This window comes from Podarcis liolepis (assembly GCF_965112155.1).
Source record: "Podarcis liolepis genome assembly, chromosome: 10".
Taxonomy (NCBI): domain Eukaryota; kingdom Metazoa; phylum Chordata; class Lepidosauria; order Squamata; family Lacertidae; genus Podarcis; species Podarcis liolepis.
In genome coordinates, this window is record NC_139562.1 from 52,946,892 (window position 1) to 52,973,644 (window position 26,753).

The 26,753-nt window shown below is 42.1% G+C and overlaps 1 protein-coding gene across 1 annotated transcript in view; it reads right to left on the reverse strand.

Moving 5' to 3' along the window:
* Nucleotides 1-17,730, reverse strand: part of PPP1R3A (protein phosphatase 1 regulatory subunit 3A) — a 30,027-nt gene extending 12,297 nt beyond the window's left edge. Inside the window, exon 1 of the mRNA XM_083463350.1 lies at nucleotides 16,860-17,730. Coding sequence (XP_083319476.1) covers nucleotides 16,860-17,680 — 821 coding nt within the window. The 5' untranslated portion in view covers nucleotides 17,681-17,730. The remainder of the gene's footprint in view (nucleotides 1-16,859) is intronic.
* Between the last annotated feature and the right edge of the window lie 9,023 nt (nucleotides 17,731-26,753).

Sequence of the window (26,753 nt, forward strand, 5' to 3'; positions counted from 1 at the left end):
CGGGCTAAATCAGTAGCGTAGCGTGGGTTGCCAGTGCCCAGGGCTGCGTTGAGGGGGGCGGGAAGGAGGGAGGGAAAAGGACAGAGTACACATGCACATTCAGCTGCCTAACAGTGTCCACATCACACAGGAGATCGCAGCCACTGAGATTAGAAAATAAAAGTCATACCATTGTCTGGAGAGATCACTTCCTGGTTTGCATAGAGAAGCCGTTTTCAATGGACCCCATCAATGAAAGTGCAGTACGGATAGTGAAATGATACAAAATTGGGCTAAGGGACCTTTCCCCAATAGAGCTCTGCTTGTGCAAGGTTCCTTTGTCTGGTTTAGGAGATTCCCACATCCTCATTCCCCCATCTTACATTGTGGCACAACCCACAATGATCAGTAGGTCCCCTTGAATAAGCTTTTCGGGGTTATTGGGGGCTGCAGGAAAGAGATGGGGAAGGTGAAGATTGGTTGGGCAAGCTGCCTTCCATTGACACAGCCACTGGACAAAAACCATTGCCTTGTGGACATTTGTAGATGCTTCCAGTTACATTTTCATTCTATCAGTATTGTATCAATCCTTTGCTTTGATTCTACCTTCTAGTTTCATGTGCATTCATTTATGTTTGTGAGCCAACGTATTATAGAGGGAGTCTGCCTTTTACATATATCCTGCTCTACAACACATCACATCATGGGCTTTGCATAAGCTGTCCATTCTGAAACTGTGGATGATTCTAGATCTCAGTGATTCTGGTGAAAGGGAAGCCACTTTTAGGGAGGGTCATCAGCCTGACTTCTAGTCTGAATAGACCACCCAAAACAAGAAAATCCAACACTTTCCTCTGGTGATGGGGATTTAGACTGCTAAACCAAGGCACCAGAATTCACCGTTCCCTCATATCTCCAGCTGCCCAGGACCCCTCTTTCCCTGGGGTGCTGTGAGAGGCATTCCAGCTTTGGAGCACCACAGACCACAGCACTGCCCTCTTTGAATTCTTGCTACCCTTATGCTTTTAAGGCTAAGCAGGGCTCTGTGTCAATATTTAGGTGCCCAGGTGAGCTCAGGCCTCTGCTAAGCAACTTACATTGCTTCTAGGCTTAGTCCCAGGTTCCTTTCTCAAGTGTAGCCTTCTCAGAGTCACCTTTACCCAGTCTGACTTACCTGGATCCTGGCTACCCACTGTTTTCTGCTCATCTCAAACTGCCATCTCCAACTGGCCTAGTTTTGCACTATGCAGGATTATTGCAGCTTTTTTGGAGCAGGGCAAGACATCAAGGCAGCTGCAGCTTTCACATTTTCAGTAGGTCTCATGTAAATATTATGGGACTGATAAGCAGAGATGGCTCACCACAAATTGAGCTTAAAAGCTAACAAGGCTACGTATATTGTGAGAAATTGTAGGAATGACTAATGGTGGTAGCTAAGAATGGCACAACAAGAAAAAATTGCCAGTTCAGAGCTAAACATGTGAAAGGGATTTTGTTATAATCAACAACCACAACCACAGGAACCTTAATATTTAATCCAAATTCTGTGTTTTATGAATTTCAGTGAAGTTTTGAATTTCATAAAAGGTGTAGCTGATAAGAAGGTAAAGAACTTATTGGCTCATGTGCAGGTTCTTACAGAGGCGATGGAATGACTTTTAAAATACCTGTCATATTTAATTACAAGGTATTATTCTAGTGCTGTGCTGAATATGTCTCCCACATTTTTCTGTTAAGGGGTGGAGGGAGGTGTTGAAAAATATTTCAAGGGAAGAAAATATTTCTGTGAAATACTCGTGGGCGAGATGCAGGGTTTGGGTTTTGCTTCCCTTACATTTGAGGAGGGCATGGGTTGCTAGTGATGAATGTCCTTCTTTCATTCTATGAATATTCTCTTTGGTGGTTTTTACTCTGCAGCATTCCCAGATGTCTGCTGCTTCAATGAAAGCCCAGAGAAAGACAAAATGAGGTTTTTCCACACATGGACTTTTTTTAAAAGATCAGGAAGCACAGACAACTGGTGTGGGGCCTGCAGAGTGCTGGATTTAGGACAAGAGAAGTATTTAGGACAGACCCCCACAGAAAAAGAATAAGCAGTCAAAATTTTGTAATCGCATCTGTTCTGCTAATGACCCCGTAAACATACATAGCAGTAAACACAGCAGCTCTGAGTGCTGAGCGATGCCTCATATCTGCAGTGCAGGATGCAAGTATCGTGTCACCAGTTCCCTGTTCCATTAAAAGCCAAGGATCCTGTTTCCAGTTTTCACGAGCAAATGCTATATTTCTTCCTCACACCATGTATGTCAGACTTGTCTCACTTCCTCCATACTAAGTAGGTGCAAACCCAAACCTATACTATTTGCCACAGATGCAAAAGATGGCTTAAATCCTGTTCCTGTGAAATTAGATGTTATATTAGTTATGTAGCTGTACCCTTATGTGTAGAATTTGTTTGTTTGTTTGTTTGTTTGTTTGTTTGTTTGTTTGTTTACACAAATTGCCAGTGTAGGGGTTCCATTCTGGATCAAAACCTTAGTGCCACTCTCTGGCACACTAGGTTTGGCTTTTCTTGAGAAATGTCAGCTTTCCACTGGACCACATTAAGTTTGGACAAGGGATTAGGTGTGGTTACAGTAGCAACTGGAGGCAAATTAAATCCTATGCTTGTCAGATAATTGCACAGATTGTTTTCGAGCTTCAGTCGGTATTCAGAGTTGACTGACTCATGCGATGAGGTGTAGAAACACTTCTCTTCTCATTCTCCAAAGAACAGAGCCACTAGTGCTTGTAGGAATCATGGATTCATATAAGTTAGCAAAGGTCAACACCTTCTCAGAGGAGGACGTACAAGTGGTAAGGCATTTTGCTGCGTTTCTCCTGGTTATTCCTAAAGTATCCCCAAGAGCAATATTTCTAAAGTATCACCAAGAGTGTTGCCTTCTAAAAAGGGGCAACCCTGCATTATTTGGCAGCAATCCTCCCATTGTAACAAACAGGCCCTCCACTTTCAGACTCTTCAACACTTCTTGAGATGCTTTTATGCTGACCGCTCTTTTAACTTCTTAGAATAAAGTGGATCTTAAGCCCTGCTCTTGTGAGCCACTAAACCACTCAATAAGTATTAAGATGCAGCAAAATAACCATTGGGCCTCAGCATGCTCTCTCGGCAAGGTGAGCGACTGCTACATTAGGTAAGAGCAACCAGCCCCAAATGGGCAGAGATGGAAGCATATTAGAATCAACCCAGCAATGCACTATTCCAGAACCAGACATGGTGGCAGGAGAGTTCTGATCTCACATCACATAGGATACCACTGGGGTAGCGCTCCAGTCTGTGCCTTATCATATACCCAGGGTCAGAGTGCCAGAGGCATAAGGTAGGAATTGGAGGCTTCTTCGTGCTGAGGAACATGACCTCATTCCTGGGTAGTCATTATGTTGTATCAAGTGACAGCTAGTTCTCATAACCTTTTTGGCATGTAGGTGCAGATGTCTTAGCCATGATTTTCCTGTTCATGACAAGGTCATCTAAAAGTTTCATCACAAGCTCCGATCGTCAGCAAGCTTGCGTTCACCTTCGTTACTCAGCTCAACACCCGTTTGCCTGAGTTCACAAGAGGAGTGTTTTTTTAAGGCGACTGTGCAAGATGTGTTTCTTTCCCTGTCAATATAGCCAGCATCGCATGGCCAAGAACCCAGCATTATTCCATCTGGTAAGCAGGATTTGGCAGCAGCCCGGCTGTGCAGCCAGCACTGATCCTCTTAATCGGCTCGGACTAGCAGGGATTGGCACAATTCCAGTGTGGCTTTGCAGAAACTGGGCAAGAGGCGGTTTCAGTTCACCCGACACTTGCAAATACTTCTGCCTGCGACAGCCCTGAGACTAAGCTGCCAGTTTGCAAATATTAAAACTTATCTCTGACAAAGAGGGGGCTCAACCATTCCACTTTTCCTCCTGATAACAGGACAAAAAGCACTGAGTTTAAACTGCAGGAGGATTGTCGTTAAGGGTCAACAACAAGGGGGAAATATTCTAATTGTTGAGATGCTAACACGTTAAGCTCTTGGGGCCAAGTGGACCAAGGACGTTCTCCTGCATGAGCCCAATGAAATGAATGGAGCCTTGCAATGGGAGACTTGCAAAGCTCCAGTTCATTTCAACAGAGTTTGGCAGGGGAAGTTCTCAGTGGATTGTGCCCTCAGGCTGTACACCGGAGTTTCTTGATGTTCTCTACAGTCCCATCAGATTGTCCCCATGGTAGGAGGTACCGAGTTCTTTGGAGCATTATTTCAGATGAGTCCATAATTGGTCACCCTGGGAATGCTTCAGTAGAGCAGTGGTAATGCAGACAGGGTGCTCTTGTTCAAAGCCACCCAGAAGATCCATACCCTGAGCTTAAAAGACAAGCATTGGACCTGGGAGACAAGGTGCCCCAAGTCCAACTCCAAGACCCATTTGGCTGAAATAAAGAGGCATTACACTCATTAATCCACATTGTTCACTATGATTCTTGCTTTGTAAATCCTTAGCTTCAGTCTGCTGCATGAATGGCAGCAAACATGAAAACAAATGCTTTCACAAGGTTCTGCCACTGATTATCTCATTTTCAACTCATAAGAGCAGCTGGCTGTTGTGATCAGCGCCCTGTTTGAAAAAGAGCAGGCAGCACAGAATGTAGCACCTTCTTCTATGATACAGAGAGCTCCAAAACATTCCTAATAGACCACACATTACACACTCTTTGCATCTATAAAGTACATGCCTGAAAGAGACAGGAAGTGTAGGACAGGGCGTCTAAACCAGTAGTGTATTACATGGAAACCAGCTCTTGAGTGTCTCCAGAGATAAGTATGGGTCAGAATATTGGTCTATCTAGTCATATATTAGACTAACATTAAAGGCTTACATGCCTAAGGTCACTGCAGATTACCACCTTTGGAGATGATTAGCAGATGAGTATATTTGAGCATGATATTTGAGCTGTTTAGCATGCTGATCATGTTCAATATTTAGAGGGTAACTGACCAATGGGGAGGGGATTTAAAACGGGAGTCTGGAAAGTTTTAGAAATTCATAAGAAAGCTCTTCATGGTGCTGTGACAATTGGACTGTCTTGTACCATGGGCTTCTTTACGGTGACCAGATTGGTACACCACCAGATTGGTCTATTTTTCATCTGTGTCACTTTGCATGCATTCACTCATAAACATGTTCTGTTTCTGCACTAAACTAGGGGTTTGCATTTAAGTGTGTATTTAAATGTAATTGCCTGCAAAAGGGCATTTGTAGGTATATATGCTCTCATGGTGTACATTTTTTTTTTAAAAAAAGTGCATTTATCTCAAAACAGTTGAGAGAGCTGGGTATGTTTAGGCTGGAAAAGAGGAGATATGATAGCCACCTTCAAATATCTAAAGGGCTGCCACATGGAAGATGGAGCAAGCTTGTTTTCTCCTGCTCTGGAGGATAGAACTTGAACCAATGGCTTCAAGTTACAAGCAATGAGACTCTGACTCAACATCAGGTAGAACTTTAGGACAATAAAAGCTTTTCAATAGTGGAATGGTCTCCCTCAGGAGGCTGTGGGCTCTACTTTCTTGGAAGTTTTTAAGCAGAGGTTTGTTGGCCATCTGTCATGGATGCTGTAGTTGAGATGCTTGCATTGCAGGGGGGTCAGACTAGATGACCCTCGGGGTCACTTCCAGCTCTTCAGTTCTATGATACACGTTGGTCAAAATGCAGAGTCCCTTGAATTTCTGGCTCTTTCAACATGTCAGTGTCTGAGACCTGCTGCTTACATCCATTGGTTACAGGCAGCATCATTAGGCACATCAATTTGATGTCCAGCAAGGATTCATTGCCTGCCAAAAAAAAAAGTATGCACTGCTAAAACTCCATTACGCAGTGCAAACTTTGCTCTTGCTTCCTAGCCTGGGAATAGAATGGAGAAACGGTGTGTTGGACTGGCCAATCCAGTCTGCTCACCATGGAGATGTTTATGATCAAACCAGATTCATTCTACTCCAGTTCCTGCTCTGTTTGTTCCCCACCCTTCAGTCTGACTAATAATTTCTCCAGATCTATTTATCCTATTGAAAGTTTCTAGAGATAAGGAACATTTATTAACAATCTAATGCAGGGGTCAGCAAACATTTTCAGAAGGGGGCAGTCCACTGTCCCTCAGACCTTGGAGGGGGGCCGGACTATATTTTTTGGGGGGGGAATGAACGAATTCCTATGCTCCACAAATAACCCAGAGATGCATTTTAAATAAAAGCATACATTCTACTCATGTAAAAACACTGATTCCCAGACCATCCGTGGGCTGGATTTAGAAGGCGATTGGGCTGGATCTGGCCCCCGGGCCTTAGTTTGCCTACCCATGCTCTAATGGCTTCTAAACTCATTACAGTTTCAGCACTACCTGCAGCGCACAAGAAGTGTGTATCTTCTCACAACACCTTTCAAATTGCAGCTTCTTTCCCATACCCATTACAAAGCAATAGAGCGTATTTGCTCCAATGGCATGTGCTGAAAAAGAGAAGGAATTACACACACACACACACACACAGAGAGAGAGAGCCTAGTGACATTAGCCAACATTTTTCTTTGCACCATGAGTACTAGAAATTTACTTTTGGCGGGGAGGCCAATTTTCTAAGCATGCTCACTAAGAAATCATATCATTGACGGCTTTGGGGAGCATGAGTTTCCATGGCAGAAAGACATAAAATGGCCAGCTGCAATACTGGCAGCTTGGTAAACGAAAAACGGAGCACATCACTGTTTATTGTGTGCTATGGTGCTTGTCTGACAAAGGCGCCAGGGCTCTCCCTCCCAGCTGTAGCCAATTACACACCGTTGGACGGCCAACAGAGCCAGCCTCTCTGATGGCTGCAACACGCCCACTCTTGAGCATTTGCCCTCCGCACACATTTAAATTTGCTTTTGTGCTTCTCTCTTGCTGTTTATTTCAGTGCCTGATCATTGTTCTCATGTGCAAGAGAAAGTGGAGGAGAGGCTCTTTGTAATGGAAATGAGCATCCCGGCCAAAGGCACATTTTACATTCACATTAGGAAGCTGATTGAAGCTCGGAGCCTGATGTTGGGGTGGGGGATGCTGTGTGTCTTGCTGCCGTGGTCCACAGTTCCTGTCACTATTCTCTATTAACTATGGTCAAGATTGGATGAGCAGAAGAGAAACACTTCCCTTTCGGGGGGCTGGTGGTATATGAGTCAGCATTTTTAAAGACATAGCAGGGTTTTTTGCAACTGTTATATAAATATGATGTTTTAAATGCCGGCAGATCTACATAGATTAACAATTTTCTTGAGTAGCCATTCGTTTTAATGATTGCTTTTAAAAGTTTTTGCATTGCTGTATAAATATTTTAATAAGTTAATAAATAACTGCATTTACCAAAAATCTTACCCTTTTACATCACAGTGACTGCATAAATACCATGCCTGTACCTACCTTCACACACACACACACACACACACACACACACACACACACACATATATTCTGTATGTTTGGTATTGGGTTTATGTCCTTTTCCCCTTACAGTTGTTTCATTTACTGACACTCTTTAGATTTAGGGTGTAGTCAAGTAAATTCTACTCAGAGTAGACCTGCTGAAGTTAATGGGCTCCTTTGGGAGAAGGGGTGGGATATAAATTAAAATGAACCTAGGTTAACCATCTCCATTAATTTCAATGGGTCTACTCTGAGTACGGCCAACACTTAATACAACCCACAGTATTGTAAATAAGAGGAACTGCTTATTGATGGTCAGTTAACCTCTCAATTCTTTCCCACACTCCCATGGTTGGCTGAGATGGTGAGAAAATGTTTCTGAACCTCTGAACAGCACATGCAGAATCTGATGACAATTGAAAAAACATGATTAACTTACACACAGAGACAGACACACAAATGGATGCAAATAAACAGGTAAGAGGCTTTTTGTGGTAGGCTAGGTGTGAGCTAGGAAGTCAAGGGTGAAGGGATTCTCTTGATACTGAGCGCAGTCTTTGTTTCAACACACAAACCAACCTGGACACCACATTCAACCTCTCCGTCCTTTCTCCATTTGCCTTTTCAGTGGTAGCTTCCTATTTGTGGAATACTCTTCTGAGGGAATCGCAGCAGGTGCCTTTGTTGTCTGTTTCTAGGCACCAGGCAAAGGCATTTTTATTTACAGCCAGGCATTTGGTCCTCAATTGTAACTAGCTATATCTGTGGCCTCATCTTATGTGCATCATTTTAAGTGGGGTGAGTAGGATTGTATATATTTCTATTTTGATTGTGCATGCAGCTTTGATGCACTTCAGTGTGAAAGGCAAACAACAACAACAACAACAACAACAATGTTGTCAATTGCGTATTATTTATGTGTTGGGCCCAAAGAAGTTGCAAAAAGCAATATATTTCTTTTTGCAATTTCGCTGCCAGAAGTGCCCAAACATTCGAGACTTCCCTAGCTGCCCAAAAATTACTGTGAATTTCTTAGCAGTAGCTGCTGGTCCAGTGTAAGGAATATTAAAGAGGATCTGAGAACAGCGAGAGTGTTGTTTTCTCAGTTGTCACCCTGTAAATGCAAAGCCCACCCTCACAGTAGCAGGGAACAGCTGCTCTGCTGGAAAAGACCATGTACTGGAAAAGACCGTGTACATCATCACTTCCTAATAATAGCAAAGGGCTTTAACCAAAGCCACAGGCTGATTGCAGGGTGCTCTTTCAATTTTGGGCTTGGAGCAAAAATCCCGAGCTATGCAAAGACGTGTACTCTTTTTAACACACGTCTTTCTTTTGTCAAGAAAAAGGTTATTAATTGCTGGAGAGCAATCATTTAAAGGAAAACAAAAGGCAAACAAGTTTTCTTAAACAGAGAGAAGATCAGCAGCTGTCGGCATTATCAAGTGAAGGCTTTGACAAGATGTACCCAAAGGTCTGTTAAAAACAAAAACAAAACCCCAGCCTGCTTCTGCAAGATGAGCACCCCACGTTTCTGAATTATCCTAGCAAGGAAATTATATGCATTCGCCTGTTTTCCAGCATCTTAACGTCCATCTTTTGTTTAAAATCAGATATTTGAGATTTTGTAGTTGATGGTTTTTTTTCATTTGGCAAGGAGCAGACTGACAGCAGGAGAAAAGTCAAAAGTCAAAAGTGAATTAATAGCAACAGGGGTGCATTCACATGATAACATGACTGGGTGCATTATTATTTTTTGGGAGCAATCAACATTTGACTCAATGGGTCTTACTCTTACGAGATATGTATAGGATGACTTGGTTGTTAACTCCCTGCATGTGAAACAAGTTGTTTCATAGGGAAAAGTCTGGCTAACATTATTTGTTCTGAAGGAGTGTCTCCACCCCCATTGTTCAGCCCGGACCCTGAGATCCAGCTTCAAGGGCTTTCTGGTGGTTCCCTCATTGCGAGAAGTGAGGTTACAGGGAACTAGACAGAGGGCCTTCTCGGTAGTGGCGCCCGCCCTGTGGAACGCCCTCCCTCCAGATGTGAAGGAAATAAGCAGCTATCTTATCTTTAAAAGACATCTGAAGGCAGCCCTGTTTAGGGAAGTTTTTCATATTTAATGCTGTATTGTTTTTAACACTTGATTGGAAGCCGCCCAGAGTGGCTGGGGAAACTCAGCCAGATGGGCGGGGTATAAATAATACATTGTTGTTGTTGTTGTTGTTGTTGTTGTTGTTAATTTATTTAAACATTGGCGTCCTGCCCTCCTGGTACAAAAGCAGCACTCTGGGCACCTTGTGACATTTAAAATTACAATTTCATGAAAGCAACAATATAAAACAAGCAAACAAGGACAGAGGAACCAGTACAGTATAAACCAATCACAATGAGAATATCAGCTGCCAATTACACAAAAAAGCCTATTTTAATAAAACAGTCTTTAATAGCTAAACAACAAAAAATAAAACCCCCACACCAAACATTTCAGGGCAAGGTATTCCATGACAGGGCTCAGCCACTGAGAAGTCCCTCTCTTGCCATCCTAGGTGGAACAAAGAGAGAGGAGCCTCTACTTCTGATGTTAGGAAACAGGCAGGTTGATAGGGAAGCAGAAGAATATGGAATATTGTAAGCCTTAAACCTATACTTTAGGTCCAAAGGTATCCTGGATCTAAGTCACTTAAAGGCCTTAATCACAAATACTTTGAATTACAACCAGAAACATATTTGCAACCAGTTCTTCTCCCTAAGTTGGCAGGAATGCCAACTTGAATAAAACATTGGGGGGCAGGTAAGCCCCATAATCAATCACATGACACGCCACACGCACACCATTTCAATGACATGCCCATCAACTTGGGGGGGCAGTCCCCTCAAATATTTTATGGGGGAGGCTGAAGGGACCTTGGCCCCTAGTTGGCTCCTAGGAATGACAGGTTTGCACATGCAAGCAGAATTCAATATGAGGTTTTATAGATGTAAGCTATTGGCAAGGTTGTATTATTTTCCTTCATTGTACAATTCCCAGTATTAGGTATCAACATTATCATCATCAGGTGATACACTCAGATTTGTGATCTCTCTCACACACATATATATAGTCATGCTGTAATCTTGGGATAATCTGTACCCCATACTTTTGCTAAATGTATGAATTAGTACTAAGGCTTTTACAGACACTGGGTTGTATCCATTGTTACAGTACATACTCAGAGTAGACACATTGAAATGAATGAGCATGGCGAACAGGGCCAGTAATTTCAATAGGTTTACTCTGAGTAGAATTTAGTTGGGTTAGAACCCATCACTTTAATATTTCTAAACATTTCCACAGCTCTTTGCACTAGAAATGAGCTAGGTTTTTTTTTTCTTAAAAGAAAGCAGACAGTTTCAGCAAATCAAAATCCTACATAAATGTCCAGATTTATATAAGAAATTCTACCTACATTGGCAACAACCACTGTTACATGCATATTTTAGTTGTGGTTCCTTGTGATGGAACACTCCAATATTAAAATATTTGGTCTCTCATTTATCTTAGACCTATGACAGAATAGATCTAGTAATCCATCACATATTATCTCTTTTTTTAAAAAAATCCTTCACTAACATTTCAGATGCATCAACTTGGGCTCTAAAGAATTATATAACTAATATCTGACTATCTTAACACAGTGATGACAAAAATTATTGACTGGGCCTTTCTTTGAAAAAGAACAGATTACAAAATCAGATCATATCGTAAACTGAAAATGTGTGACTGTGATCCAGAAATGCGCCCTGCTTCCCTGGAGCCCTGAATGATGCAACAAACTCAGGAAAGATACTACTATGCATTTTCATTAGGTACACAGTAGAAGTGACTAGTTCAGGTAAGCAAAATAGGTAACTACCCTCATCCTAAAGCAGGTAGAAGCAGCACCCCATAAGGATATGTTTTGGGCTAGCAGCTGATCCCTCTAGTCTTCTTCAGATATTTCTGCCATCCCCTTCACTCCTTCATGAGAGGGAATTCTGGCCTTTGCCCCACCTCTCTGAACCATCCCACTGGCCTCAGCACCCCTGATAAGATTTCTCATGACTTTGGGCCATTTCTGCCCACTCCTAACATGGCCATGTCTCAGCCATTCTTGAAGACAATATAGAGTGACACCCTTGTCAACCAATCCCTAGCCCCATACCAAAGCCAAACTGCTCACTTCTCATTTTCTGCCAGCATCCATGGCTGATAACATTTCTGAGTATCACCAGACATGACTGAGACAAACTGATGATTCAATTGTGTGGGGCCAAGGTATAGAAAGGGGGCACTCCAAGCTCCAAGCTCCCAGGCACAGTGAGCTGCTTTATTATATATTTATATTATTAATATTTTCTAATCGTATAGTTAAAGCTATGATTTTCCCAGTAGCGATGTATGGAAGTGAGAGCTGGACCATAAAGAAGACTGATCGCCGAAGAATGAGTGCTTTTGAATTCTGGTGCTGGAGGAGACTCTTGAGAGTCCCATGGACTGCAAGAAGATCAAACCTATCCATTCTTAAGGAAATCAGCCCTGAGGGCTCACTGGAAGGACAGATTGTGAAGCTGAGGCTCCAATACTTTGGCCACCTCATGAGAAGAGAAGACTCCCTGGAAAAGACCCTGATGTTGGGAAAGATGGAGGGCACAAGGAGAAGGGGACGACAGAGGACGAGATGGTTGGACAATGTTTTCGAAGCTACCAGCATGAGTTTGACCAAACTGCGGGAGGCAGTGGAAGACAGGAGTGCCTGGCGTGCTCTGGTCCATGGGGTCACGAAGAGTCAGACACCAGTAAACGACTAAACAACAACAATCGTATTACTGGGGGGTGGCAGCAGCCTCAGGAAAACAATGTGTACAGAACACATTGCAATATTGTCTCATTTATGGACAATATTGGAGTGAGAAACATTAGTCTGAGAGAGACAGAATGACTTTCACAGCACCATCTAGATCAGGGATAGGCAACCTAGGGCCCATGGGCCACAAGCAGCCCATGGGGGTTATTTAACTGGCCCACGAGCCACCCCCAAACCGAGCCGCCCATTCAGCGAGTCTCCGCGCACTGCACTAAATCAGATTACCAGAATGTTCATGCTCCACAAGCAGGAAGTTTGGGAGAGGGATATCTGGGTGCCATTGGCTTAATTGCTGTGACATCACCAATGGATAAAGCAAATTGGAGTCCAGGAGGTGACTTGTAAGTGTAATTGGGGAGATTTCAAAATTCTAATGTCAAGGTCTATTAATTACTTTTGTTACAGCAGGTATTTCTGTTCACTGCATATTTTTGAGTGATACCTCATTGTTACAAGTGAAGCATTTTATTAAAAACAAAGAGACACATGATGCCTAGTCTATAAAAATATGAAGATTCCTCTTGCCCAAAATGTTGTGCCCTAATCTCTGTCTGTCTGAAAAAAAATTGTAAATTCTTCCAGGTAACGTTAGCAAACAATTTAAACTACATGGGGCAGGGAAGGAGAAAGAAAGGTAGTTTGAAGACACAGCCCAATAAACACTCTGTATTTTCTCTAAATGTATGAGTACATGTGACTATATATAAAAATCTGCAACAGATTACATTTTACAATTAATACATAAAAGGGGTTAACCAGGTTATCTGGAACTACAAATCATCATCATCATCATCATCCACCCATCTGACTGGGTTGCCCCAGCCACTCTGGGTGGCTTCCAGCAAAATATAAAACACACACACACACACAAAAAAAAACCATGGTGATGGTGTCAGCCACACATCTCCCTTATTCCCATACAACCTGTGAGATGGGGCATTATTTTACGAGTAAAACCTTTGGATCGTGGACACCACACACACCCTGCAACAAAGCACATGCCACAGACTATCCTATTGGCTCTAGTGGAGTGGTTCTTTCAAGGATAACTTCTGCAGGTGGTGCAGCCAAAGAAAAACACCCTGTGGGTACCAAGGAAGCTCTCTACAGATGCACGTATCCATGCCACACGGGCAAGCTTCGAAAGTAATATATAAGAGCGCAAAGGGGCATCTGGTGAGTTGGAGAGGTACTGAGTGGTCGCCCTCCCCAAAAGCAGCATTTTTGCCACTTACCAGGATGGGCCACCAGGTGATTGAGAAGTCGGGGCTGGATGGGCACACCAATGGGAACATTGCATGGATTCTGAGGTGTGGCTGGGCATTCCCAGCCTCAGCACCAGTGTGCACCTCTATTGCATCAGTAAGCACACCACCTGTTCCTGGGAGAGGGGCATTGCATCCCCCCTGACACATACACCCCCTGATCTCTCTTCACTCAGTTGCTCCTAGCATTTTTCTCCCACCTTGGCTTTGATACTAGAAGTGAGCGAGGAATAGTGTCTAAGCCACAGACTGAGGGGAAAGGAGGCAGGAAAGAGGATTTAGCACATCTTTCCTATGCGCTTCTTTTAGTGCTCAGTCAGATCCAACCACTTCCAATTGTTAGATAGAGAGTTAGAGAGATTATAGTCTTTCACCATAAATTTGTGACATGTCCTCCCTAGTGAGGTGTGCTTTTTTCCTTGTTGTTAACTTTTAGGAAGAATTTGAAAATGCTCTTTCGTGGCTGTTCCTGGCTACCTCGAGATCATTGGATAGAAATCGGTTTTTCATTGCAGTCCCTTTTAGAAGTTTCTAACTGTAATTGTTTTTGGAATGTTTTAATCCATTTTAGAATATTTTTGTTTTGGGTTTGCAGATTATGTATTTGTTGAATTGTATATCCTTGGGGAAGATGGGGAAGATATAAATTCTAATAATAATAATAATAATAATAATAATAATAATAATAATAATAATACTACTACTACAGTGGTACCTCAGGTTACATATGCTTCAGGTTGCATACGCTTCAGGTTGCATACTCCGCTAACCCAGAAATAGTGCTTCAGGTTAAAAACTTTGCTTCAGGTTGAGAAAAGAAATTGTGCTCCGGCAGCGCAGCAGCAGCAGGAGGCCCCATTAGCTAAAGTGGTGCTTCAGGTTAAGAACAGTTTCAGGTTAAGTACGGACCTCAGGAACGAATTAAGTACTTAACCCGAGGTACCACTGTAGTCACATATTAACCACGGTGACAACATACATGTTATATCAGTTCCACAGAAGAAGCCATCCTAATTCAGCAAAATCAGATTAAGATTAATACACTTGCCCCCCATCTGTGAACAAGGCAGGCAGGCATGTGGGGGAGGAAACCCTGCCACTGTCCTGCATAGTTCAACCCTTAAAACCAATTCAGTTGTGTCACAAATTGTCAGCCTTATATTTGAGTCCTTAGAATCATGACCAACTAAATACAAATAGGTCATTGTATCAAAATATCCCCTTAGGGTCAAAACTATTAAGGGAGCAGGTGCCTGAGCTTAGTTTAGAGCTTACAGAAAACTCGTGATCAAATGCAGGTCTAACAGATGAAAGGCAGCATAGGTGTTACGCTTTTGGAGGTCAGGGCCAGGATCCAACAGAACTGCACAACTAGTTCCCCACACCCTAAAGGGCTTTGGACTCGTGTTTCATGCACATCCTCCTCACACCATACAAGTTGTGAGTCTAAGGGGATGTCCAAAAGCACTGCTTTGAAGCAGGACTCTCAGTGGCACCTCTCTGTTGATATCCCACTCGTGGGCTTCCTGTAGGCATGTGGCTGGTGGTTGTGAGAATGGGATGCTAGACAAGATAGGTCAGGTCTGATCTAGCAAGGCTCTTCTTAATTGGATCTAATCTTATAAATCCAGTCTGCACAATCCCGCCACCAGCCCTTGGCACCTCAGGTAATCGCTGAGCATCCCCGCTTGTGGATGCCTTCTGCCAATCGGGCCTGCCTACCCACCTGTGCTCCCTTGGGCCCATTTTATCTTGTGAAATGGAACAGCAGCCAAAACGATCACAGGGCACTGAACGACATTTGAAATGGTAGTTCCTTGTTACAGATCATGGCGCAACTGCTGCTCACTGCCACTAACATGCCCAAAGAGGAGCCACCAAGGTTGCGGCAGCCCGCCAATGATAGGAGCCCATTAGGCAAATAGTTTGTGGCTCAGATATAGAGCCAGCTCTGATTGTGACCACAACAGGGCTAATGGATCATTGTGCAAAAGAAAGCATCTCCGTGCATTATTTTAAGCCATGGCAACGAAGCAAATCATCTATGTAACCAGAGCAGGCGCCATTACAGGCTGCTTGTTTTAAACCTGCAAAAAGATAGCTGAGATCTCTGAGATAATGGAGATTGTTAGGGACCCAACATCTCATCTGCAATATACATTTCTACACTTGTAGACTTTCGGTCAAAACATACACTGGTAACAGATAGGAAACAGCAGAATCTAGATCAGGGGTACAGAACCTGTGGCCTTCCAGGTGCTGTTGGACTACAACTCCCAGCATGCTTAGCTATTGAGCCTACTTGTTGGTGCTGATAGGAGTCGGAGTCCAACAACTTTCAGAGGGCCACAGGTTTCCCATCCCTGGCCTAGATGTTGGTTAATAACAAAACAAAACAAAATTGATTATTGCTTTTCCCAGAGCAACCAAAACATAGATCTTTACATTGTGTGTTTTCTTTATGACTGAAATATAACAAAATCCTAAATACATTCCTCTATATTCCTCTCATGCATGAGTCAACAGCTGCAGACCTCTGAAGCAAACCTGGACCCCTAAGGATGCTGCTACCTGCCCCTTCACAAGTTACCGATCTAAAGGTGAAAGATAAGCTGGTCTCTGTGGCAACAGAACTTGGTGGCATAGCATACTAGATGGTCTTCCCACCTCTTCTCCCACCTCAAAGTGTCCCCTGGACAGACGAATTCTTTACCAGAGCTCTCTTATGACCAATATAATTGTTTTTAAAGGATTATGGGCCTTTAAAAACACTTCAAACATTTCCCAACTATTGTCAAAACCCATTTAAACTCTCAGGAGTATACAACCACTATGCAGGTTTATTGCTAAATTTCTACAGTGAAATTAAATAGGAAGTGATCAAAGTCTAACTATGCTCGACATTTTAGGCATCAGGAATGAGTAGTTTCACCTGTAATGAACTGCTTCACCTATATTTAGTAGTTATGACTTTCATACTATTTTGGTAATACACTTAGGATGTAAGACTATGGTAATTACATTTCCCTCAAGTTAACCTCTCTGGAAAAATATATATAATTATATACATTTTATTTAAAGTAGTATGGAAGCACAAAATTAACCACAGGGACAGATTTTGAAATGTTATTAACAGCATCTCCTTCTTTGAAGAGATAGGAACATCTTTTGGGGAAACTATCATTGAAAGAGGTTTTACAATACTTTTTTAAAAAGGAAGGAAGTGTAAGGTGCAACCTCACCTGCTTGGTATTGTCTTTAAGCAGCCTTTGATAGATTTGTCTGTAACACCTTCCTGGACTTTATCTGTAACTTCTCCCTGGGCTTTATTCTCTTCCGCTGGTGGCGCAGTTTCCTTTTTGTGGCAGATCAAAATATAATTGCGATTGTCATTGTTTGCCCAAAATATTCCCACCGATGTCTCATAACGGATGCAAAATTCAACCTTAGCGTCCTCTCTCTGATAAGGAGGAACCAATGAAATCTTGAACAAGAACTGGTCAGTCTCGCCATCACAAGAATTAGGCACATAATCTCCTAAGATGTCATAATAAGTCTGCCAGTTGTCCAAAGACATTCGGACATAGACCAGCTTTTCGAAGGATACATTCAGAACACGGATGGTGCCCTTCATACATGTTATCCCTGGCAGGAACTCGACAGACTCTAGCCATACTTTCTGTGCACGCACTTTTTGCAAAAGCTCTTCTTGTGTGGCAGGCAGTATAAACAGTGGAGATAAATAAAATTCCTCCACAGGCACAACTTCATCTTCTAAGTCGTCATTTGGTAATGTAATTGGAACATCCCAGGTATCAAACTCCTTAACGGATACAAGGTCAAAACCAAATGCATCAGCAAATGAAACTTTTCTTGCAATGGTGGATGGGGTTTCTGCTTCCATTTCTTCAGAAGAATCTGAATTCCGCCTCCGGGGGCTGGGGGAGAAGCGGTGCTGCAGTGTAGCTTTAACATCTTCATCTTCTGAGAGAGAATCGCTTAAAGTGGGAACTTCTAATAAGTTCTCCCTACTAATCTGACCAGGTTCTTCAAAAGACTCCATTGGGTTCTCTGATATAAACCGAAAGAGACCCGTCTGAGTAGTGGCAGCTGATATTTGAGACCTGCGATTTGAAACAAGGATTAATATTACAGTTGACATTGCAGAAGGGACTCTGCTCTATTAATAGAAGCAATGGCTTTTTAACTATGCTTGCCTGTTCTCCAAAGGCCTTCAGTCTGATAGCATTACTGTGAAAACATCCATTTTGAAACAGATGTCAACCAGCCAACAACTTTAAACCTGAAACCACTTTCATCATGAAAGCAAACATAAAAACATACGTATTCATAATATACTAAGTTGACATTCCAAGTGATAGAAAGCAACCATAGATTCCTGATCTGGGATGTTTATTTTGTTATCTTGAGGATTCCTATATTGTATGAGATTTCTATGCTATGCACAAAATAGGCAGTTTGACTTGCCTTACATACGTGTATTTTTTTAAGGGCAGGGAGCCAGTATCTGCCCTCCGTGAACCATGTTAATCAACACTTTGCAGACAGATCCTAGGGTTGTAATCAGTTAATCTGGTTTAATTTGGCATCGATGCCACTCCTTGTCTCTGTCATTCCTATAGCTGCCTTAAGTTTTATTTAATATCCTTTCTATATAGTTTTTGCCCTGTGGTTTAATGCATAGTTTCCTGAAAATCCACAATACTTTCAGCTTAAATGCTTTTCAAAAGGTAAGATTCTAACAAATGCATTTTTTCCAGCAGGAACTCAATGGAACTCAGTTCCGGCACCACTCAGGTGGGTTCCATTGCCGTTCTAAGAGAACAACAGTGGTGTTCATGGTGTTCATTTTCTTTTTTCTAGAAAAACAGCACTGATTCTAACCCTTACACTTGAAGCAAAGGATGAAACTGCCTCGTGTCAAAACACATGAAGCATTGTGGGGAAGATGGAAGGAGGGAGAGAGGGCCAGCGGGGAATGTTGTAGGATTTTAATAAAAGGTTATGATCAGTGCCAGCTAGCAACTGCAAAACAGATGTGTCCTATGTGGCGCAAGTGTGGCAAATCTGCCCTGCTATGGGGCCTGTCAGATATAATCCCATTATAACTGAATACTACATTGTATCAGGTAGCTCTCAGCATTGCATGAGTCATCTTTTGACCAGCCCCTACAATAGTCTTTCTCCGCCCATTTATATATATATATGGAATGACTTTGTGTCAGCATTAGAAAGCACCTGCACATTGTGCAAAAGAGATAAAGCCTACCCTGAATAGATTACAGATAGGGAATAAATTTGGTTCGGTTAGGATTTTATTGTGAACCTACTTAAATTGCACTTAGCTGAAACTATGTATGAGCCAAAACTCATCTGTCCTTTGCAATTTCTCCACTCAGATGTGTGCAAAGATGTGTGTCTTAGGGGACAGTTTGCAAAAAATACATATATTAAAGAAAATTGCATATGCATTGTATTGGGGGAAATTGCCTGCAAAAATGTGTGTATTAGGAGAAATGCTGATTTTTTTTATGTTGTGAACTGCCCTGAAATATAACAATAACAATAATAACAACAATAACAACAATAGCAATAATTTACATGAGGACTGTTAAAAAAACAGTCCATTAACTGATACAGAAATGTTGCAGTTCAGGGAATGTGAATACACTGGTGTCAGTTACATCTGAATAACAAGGAACTGCATATGGTGCAATTCCGTGTTTATTGAACAATCAGGCTCCATATTGGTATTCAGAATCAATTCTGAATTAAACTGAAGTCCCGTCTAGTCTGGCATCCTGTTACCCACCATAGCCAAGCAGATATTTCTGGGGAGCGCAAAAACAAGGCATGAATACAACAAGCCCCGGCTGATATGCCTCTGCAGCAAATGGCATACAGAGGCATGCAGGTTTCATATAGCCACCATTATTAGCAGCCACTGCTACCCTTACCCCATGTGACTTTGTCTAATCCTTTTTGAAGTCATCTAACCCAGAGGCTATCCCTATGTCTTTTGCCACAAAAATCCCATAAATTACAAATTATTTTGTCTGTTCAGAATCTCCAACAAATCAGCTTTATTGGATGACCCCAGATTCTTCTATTATGGGACAAGGAGTAAGAATACCTTTTCTCTATGTGCTTTCTTCACGCCATGCCTAATTTTATTAAAATGCTTAGCATTTATCCACCCCCAGCCACATTTTTTAAAAGCAAAAAAGCCCCAAATGCTTTAGCTTTCTTTTGCAAATAGACACTACTTCATACCTCTTAGAATTTTGATTGCACCTTTTTGCACCTCTTCCAGCTCAACGTATCCTTGTGCAGATGGGGTGAGCAGAACTGTATACCGTATTGCATTTGTGATCCACACTGCAGACTTGTATTAAGAGAATGATCGTACAGATGGTTTTATTTTTAATCCATTTCCAAATTCCCTTGCATGGAATTTCCTTTTCCTTTCTTTTTATTTGCAGTCGCCACACACTGCATAAAAAAAGTCTTACCCCTCTCTGAATTTCTTCACCATCTCAGCAAGAACAATTCAAGCAAGAAAAATTCAAAACAGGGGTGTTTTCTGTTGGAAGAACTCTCTGACTTGGTCTCACATGTGGCTCCATCAACATCCATGAATTTTCTGTCCAGTTTACTGTCACAATATACTGGTAGTCACAGCATATTGACATTTAATGTCTCTGTTTTGCATAGTATATTTTCAGGCTTCATTTCATGTACTTAGATACATTACATTGGCAAGCGGAACGTAAAATGGTTTTGTAAGGGACCTGGCCCTTTGTAAACTGGATTTTTTTTGTCTGTGTGGCTTTTTTATTTTGTAATGTTTAGTTGTTGTTGTTTTAATTGTTTAAAGTTGTTGTGGTTAGGATTGTTTTACATTCTTTAAATAAATAGTTGGGAAGTCCCTGGACCATAAGGGAAGGTAGAATCGGTCTTAATTAACTAATTGATTGATGCAATCTTTTGGATAAGCTTTTCCAGCTCGATGAAAAGGCCTCTGTCCTAGGTGTTCATTTTGTAATCTTCAGCTGTTTTTTATATGTATATAAAAGGTGGTTCATTATGCATGAGACATGTGTAAAAGGCGGATGTGTGTGTAGTCTTTCTGTACACCAAAATAGGTAATGAAAACTGCTAAAATATTAATCCAGTCTGATCTATCCCATGGGTGTGTTTAGATCAGATGTGCTGTGTATCAAACTGTATATCACTGAGCCAAGGCAACCTCATTTGCAGCAAACAAATTCCTTGCCCTTTCCCACAAGAGAAATAGAAGCAGCCTGGTAAGAATAAAAACCAAGAAGCTATCAAAAATCATCCTTGTATGGAGAAAGGGAGGATTTCCAGATGTTGTTGAACTACATTGCCCATCATCTTGACCATTGGCCATGATGGCTGGGACTGATGGGAGCTGACGTCCAACAAGTTCAGGAGGGGTCCCCCCCCCCAGATATTCAAGCCATCCCTGCTTCAACAGTTCACGTGTGTGTTATTAGCTAACCACCTCTTTTCTTCAGTATCTCCAGCTCCAAAAGCCAGCTGTGGGTTTTCTGAAGATTTCACAATTGGTGCACATCACATGGAAGATAGAAGGATTTCGTACCAGCAACTAGGACCAGCGCTGGCCCACCCATGAGGCAAGGCGAGGTGGCCGCCTTAGATGGCAGATCTGGCTTCCAAGAAATGCATTGCTCATTGTTGCTGCCACTGCACTCCACTGTTGTGCCTCATGTAGATCTTCACTACCCTTGTGCCTGGTAGAGATACTTTTAGTCCCCTCTTGTTCCCTGGTGGATGGGCGAGCGCCATTTTGTGGTTTCCCTCAGGTGCCAAAATGTACTGGGCTGGTCCTGGCTAGCACCACATGTTCCAGGACCACACTGCACAATCACTTGATACGTTGGTAGTGGTCAGCTTATTACCTGCTAAGCTTGCATTCCATGGACTGGTGTGTTTGCATGATAAATAAAAATAGCACTATACACTTTATCAGTGGCAGCTTTTTCGTACATTTCTGTTATCTTAAGGTTAAGGTATTGAGGTGCTATTGAAGCTGTGTTTTTAATAAAGGTTTCCTTCAACAAACAACTTATGAAGTTTTTAACAGTATTATTGTACATTCAGATCCATTCTCTCTATAGAATATTAATCCCAATGCCCTTTTTCCATTTTTGCATGTAATTAGATTCTGGTATCTGAATCTGATGAAAAATATCATTTCCCAGCTAAACCTTTTGAGTTAACTGATGCAATTAATGTTTCAGATGCTGTCTTTTCCCAAACTGAGGTAATTTTTCATTCCTCTTAATGATACTCTTTATCTGGAAATGTTGAAGAAGTCTATTTGCACCCATTTTATTAAAAACTTTATCATTACCACCCATTTTATTAAGTTCTTGAAGAGATAGCAGATGCCTACCACATGTTAGTTCGCTTGTTTAAATGCATGCTATAATCATACCAAAAAAGACACCTCCTAAGACATTGAGTAAAGTGAAGTTTTCTTTGCAGAAATACATGTAAAAAGAGAAGGATCTGGCTCACCCAGAGAAGTGAAGTCTTCTCTCTGGTCTGTGCCAAGGCCTGTCTCCAAAAATATTTTGTTCCCAATGAACCAATTGTGAGCACTGTTCATAATTATTCAGAGGCCAGCTGGCAGTCTCCTTTCCATTCACTTGTGCATTCTACTACGGCAGCATGCATGCCTTTCAGTCGCATGGGGGGAAACATGATTGTTTTGCTTCAGCAGGAACCTTCCAAATTCCCTCTGCAATTCACTCTAGTTTAAATTTGTTGGCAACTCTGTTTTTGCAGATTTTTTTTACAGATCATTGCTCTGGGATCAAGTTGTGACCAGCATCATGAGTAAGGGCTACCAAGAAGAAAGGTTTGAACTCAAAGACTGTGCTTTTCCTTGACCACCTGGTGTGTTTGTGTGTGTGTGTGTGTGTGTGTGTGTGTGTGAGAGAGAGAGAGAGAGAGAGAGAGAGAGAGAGAGAGAGAGCGCACACTGACTCCCCCAGGAGCGCCTACAAGGACGTGTTGGACCAGCAGATCAAAACATAGTGCTGGCTATCCCATCCATTCTTGGCTCTCTGCTGGATCCCACTCTGAACACATGCCTACATGAGTACCCCTCATCTTTTAAACAGGACTACAGGTGGTGCTCTGGGTTAAACCACAGAAGGTCGGCAGTTCGAATCCCTGTGATGGGGTGAGCTCCCGTTGCTCAGTCCCTGCTCCTGTCAACCTAGCAGTTCAAAAGCACATCAGAGTGCAAGTAGATAAATAGGTACTGCTCAGGCGGGAAGGTAAACAAAGTTTCCATGTGCTGCTCTGGTTCGCCAGAAGCGGCTTAGTCATGCTGGCCACATGACCCGAAAGCTGTATGCCGGCTCCCTCGGCCAATAAAGCGAAATGAGCGCCGCAACCCCAGAATCGGCCACAACTGGACCTAATGGCCAGGGGTCCCTTTACCTTTATAGGTAGGCGGACCTTGTGCAGCTAACAGGATGCTTCATTGTTCATTCTTCTAAACTTTCTCATCATAGGCTTTGCTCCAGGAGGGCCTAGAATGATCAGGGGTGCTGGTATCTCGAACTGGATCAGGCAGGCAGATGGTGTGGGGCCTTCTTGTGCTACTGATGGGGTGTCATTGAGATGGCAGGCTCCAACTGCTCTTCAGAGACCCTGGAAGTGCTGTGGGTCCTGCTCTTCCTCAGGAGTCTTCTTGGACCAAACCTGGCCAGGCACTAACAAAAGTTTAGGCCAGGCATTCCCAACCTGCGGCCCTTCAGATGTTTTGGCCTACAGCTCCCATGATCTCTAGCTAACAGGACCAGTGGTCAGGGATGATGGGAATTGTAGTCCAAAACATCTGGAGGGCCAAACTTTGGGGATGCCTGGTTTAGGCTGGGCTTCAGAGATGAAAGCTTCTGTTTTGATTTTGTGCAATAGACTGGAAATAATTACAGCCAAGTCCGCAACAAATTTCACTTCAATTTGTATTTTCTATCAGGCAAGCATGTGTTCTGTCAAATGCAAACATGTTTGACTAGGTGTCACGCACAGGAGCCAAGCAGTGATATCAGTTTTTTCTGCATATCAGCGAAGGGTCAGCAAACTTTTTCAGCAGATGGCTGGTCCACTGTCCCTCAGACCTTGTGGGGGGCCGGACTATATTTTTTTGGGGGGGGGATGAATGAATTCCTATGCCCCACAAATAACCCAGAGATGCATTTTAAATAAAAGCACACATTCCACTCATGTAAAAACACACTGATTGCTGGACCGTCTGTGGGCCGGATTTAGAAGGCGATTGGGCCGGATCTGGCCCCCGGGCCTTAGTTTGCCTACCCATGATCTAACCCTTTCACAATGCTATCAAACTGCGATCTTTTTTTCCTTCAGTCCTTGGCTTTCAGTGGGGAACACTGAAGGGTGTTTTCCCAGATTATGCAGAAGGAAATGGCAGTCTGCTTATCTTCATGCCTTTCTTGCTAGAATTGTTTCATTTTCCCTCCCCTATTCAGTTAGTATCTGCACCTTGATTTCTTGTAAATATGAGTAGCTAACCCAGTATAAAAGAGAGAACAGAATATGAGCTGGAGCTGAACACCCATTTAGGTTGCATGTACCTCATTTACTTTGGCTGCAAGCGGCTGTATCAAATGAATACTTTTCCCAAAAATCTTCCCATAAAATACTGTAAAACCTAAGCAGTAACCCAGGAATTCAGGACTACTGCAATGATTGGCAACTTTGAGAGCATCATAGACATTCCAAACACCTGTGAAAACTACCAAGAAAAGGTAGACGCATCCAATGGAATTTCTCCCAGACTAGCAATTGGTGTGCTATATGCCAGAAGAAGTCTATCAAAACGCATAACCGAAGATGCTACGGAGAAGCCGCCACTATCTTACATCACTTTGATTGCTAATGCGATTCTTTCCTCGTCTATAAGGAAGCTCACTTTAGCTGCTATTTACAAATATATTGAAGAAAATATTCCTTTTTACAGGAAGAGAGGCCAAAGCTGGAAAAACAGTGTCAGGCATAATCTTTCACTAAATGATTGCTTTATCAAAGTGGGAAGGTGTGAAGACGGCAAAGGAAATTACTGGAGCATCCAGCAAATGTAAACGATTTTGTGCATGGTGACTTTCGGCAACACCGCAGACTGCACCAACAAGGACGCCAAAGGGAATATGACCCACATCACAGCACATCTTACCGTGCACCGTGGGGAAACTGCTCTTGTTTGATACTCGTTTTGCCTTCTCAAATGAATCCCTACTTTTGGGATCCCTTCTGGGAAACGCTGATTGTGAAAATGCTTTCCAAGGGCTGGAGGTTAACTTTGGTTTTTCCCATGGAAAGTTTTAATCTGTGATACAATTCAGTGAAGCAAAATGGAACTCCGTGGATGTGTTTTATGGGTTACGTTCTTCAACTGTACAGCAGAACATTTCCCTGAATGTTCAACAGATGTTCCCTGCTTCCTTATGCATATGCCCTTTCAATCTACAGAGTAGAGATGCATTCAGCTATATCTTTCAGAACCTGAGAGGATGCTACTTGCACTTGGACTGGACCAATTCAGCTGGACATTTCATCCCTGATGACCAATTCATACTTTAATAAATACAACATGATAAAAGTATTTGCTGTAAAAGACAGTGGTGTAATACTGGGACTTTGTTGGAAATGAGTCTCATTTATTTTAATGGAAATTGGTTTCGCATTAAGAATGCTTAGGGTCAGACTTGACTGAGATTGTACTGCAAATCAGTGAACCGATGTCTTTTATTGTCACAGCTGTTGCTTGGGGGAGTCTCTCGCTTTTGGTTTTTACACTGTCAATATTATATTCCACAGTTGCAAATGATGCTTCAGAGAATACAGTCAACATTGCTGCATGGAAATCACAAACCATTTCATCTAAGTGATTGTTCAGGAATTGTTTAGAAAACCTCACAGCATTTTCTTTAACAATAATGATTGCAAATAGCTACTCTTCAGAAAGCTTTAAGCTGTTACTGCTGTACATTCTTCTTTATTCAATAAGATAACAAGAGTTGCTGACTTTTACAAAACTGCAGTTACTGCTGATATAATCTGAAACGATGATATGACTGTCAACACATTGTACAGTCCTATTTCAGTGTGAAGTTCATTGCATTGTTTACATTTATTAACAATGAACTTATCATTGTAATGGGGACAGTCTGATCTCATATCTTCTGCTTCAACAGGAATAAACCAGAAGCATTGGCTATTATACCATACAGTTAATGTATTCTTTAGGCATACTCATGTGGAACTATGGACTGGGAAGCCAATGACATAAATGTTTATTCATAATGTGGGGTCTTTATGCCTTTTCTAGAAGTCATTCTTGCTAGTATTATTGGAATACTGCATCCAGTTATAGGTGCCACAATTTAGGAAGGATGTTGAGAAGCTGGAACGTGTGCAGAGAGAACTCAGCTAATAAATTTAGATTTAACTTGATGAAAGATTAGAAATGTTAGTGGGAGATTAGCGATGGAAGAGAACATGCTTATACAGATAACTACTGGTACCTGAGATGAAACCATTTAGAGACAATTGCCATAATTGAAAATACAAATTATACTAGTAAAGCACAATGTCTGAGAGACCTCTTTTCAGATATCACATTGCCATCTATTTCCCTCCTGAAAACTTAGAACAGCATTCAAAATGTGTACACAAACTTTCATTCCAACATCTCAGCGTTGAATGCAAATGTTGTATTGCATTGTCTTTTGCATTTTCCCTCACATTAAAATGAGGTGGGGGTTTCGTGGATACCTGAAACTTCAGGTATGGAATTCTGTCTTGAACATATGTGCAAAGTTTAGTTCCAATGTCTTGGTGTTTACTTGAGTTATCACATGACAAACAAACAGTATGCCAAATGGACCCATTGAACCAAAGACCTTATTCTTCATGGTCAATAAAAAGTTTTTGTTTTAAAAAGGCACAAATATGTTTTAATTCAAGTATGTGTCTCGAATAAACAAGGCAGGAGGCTATCCTTTTCTCTGCGCAGCTACTTTTGGAGT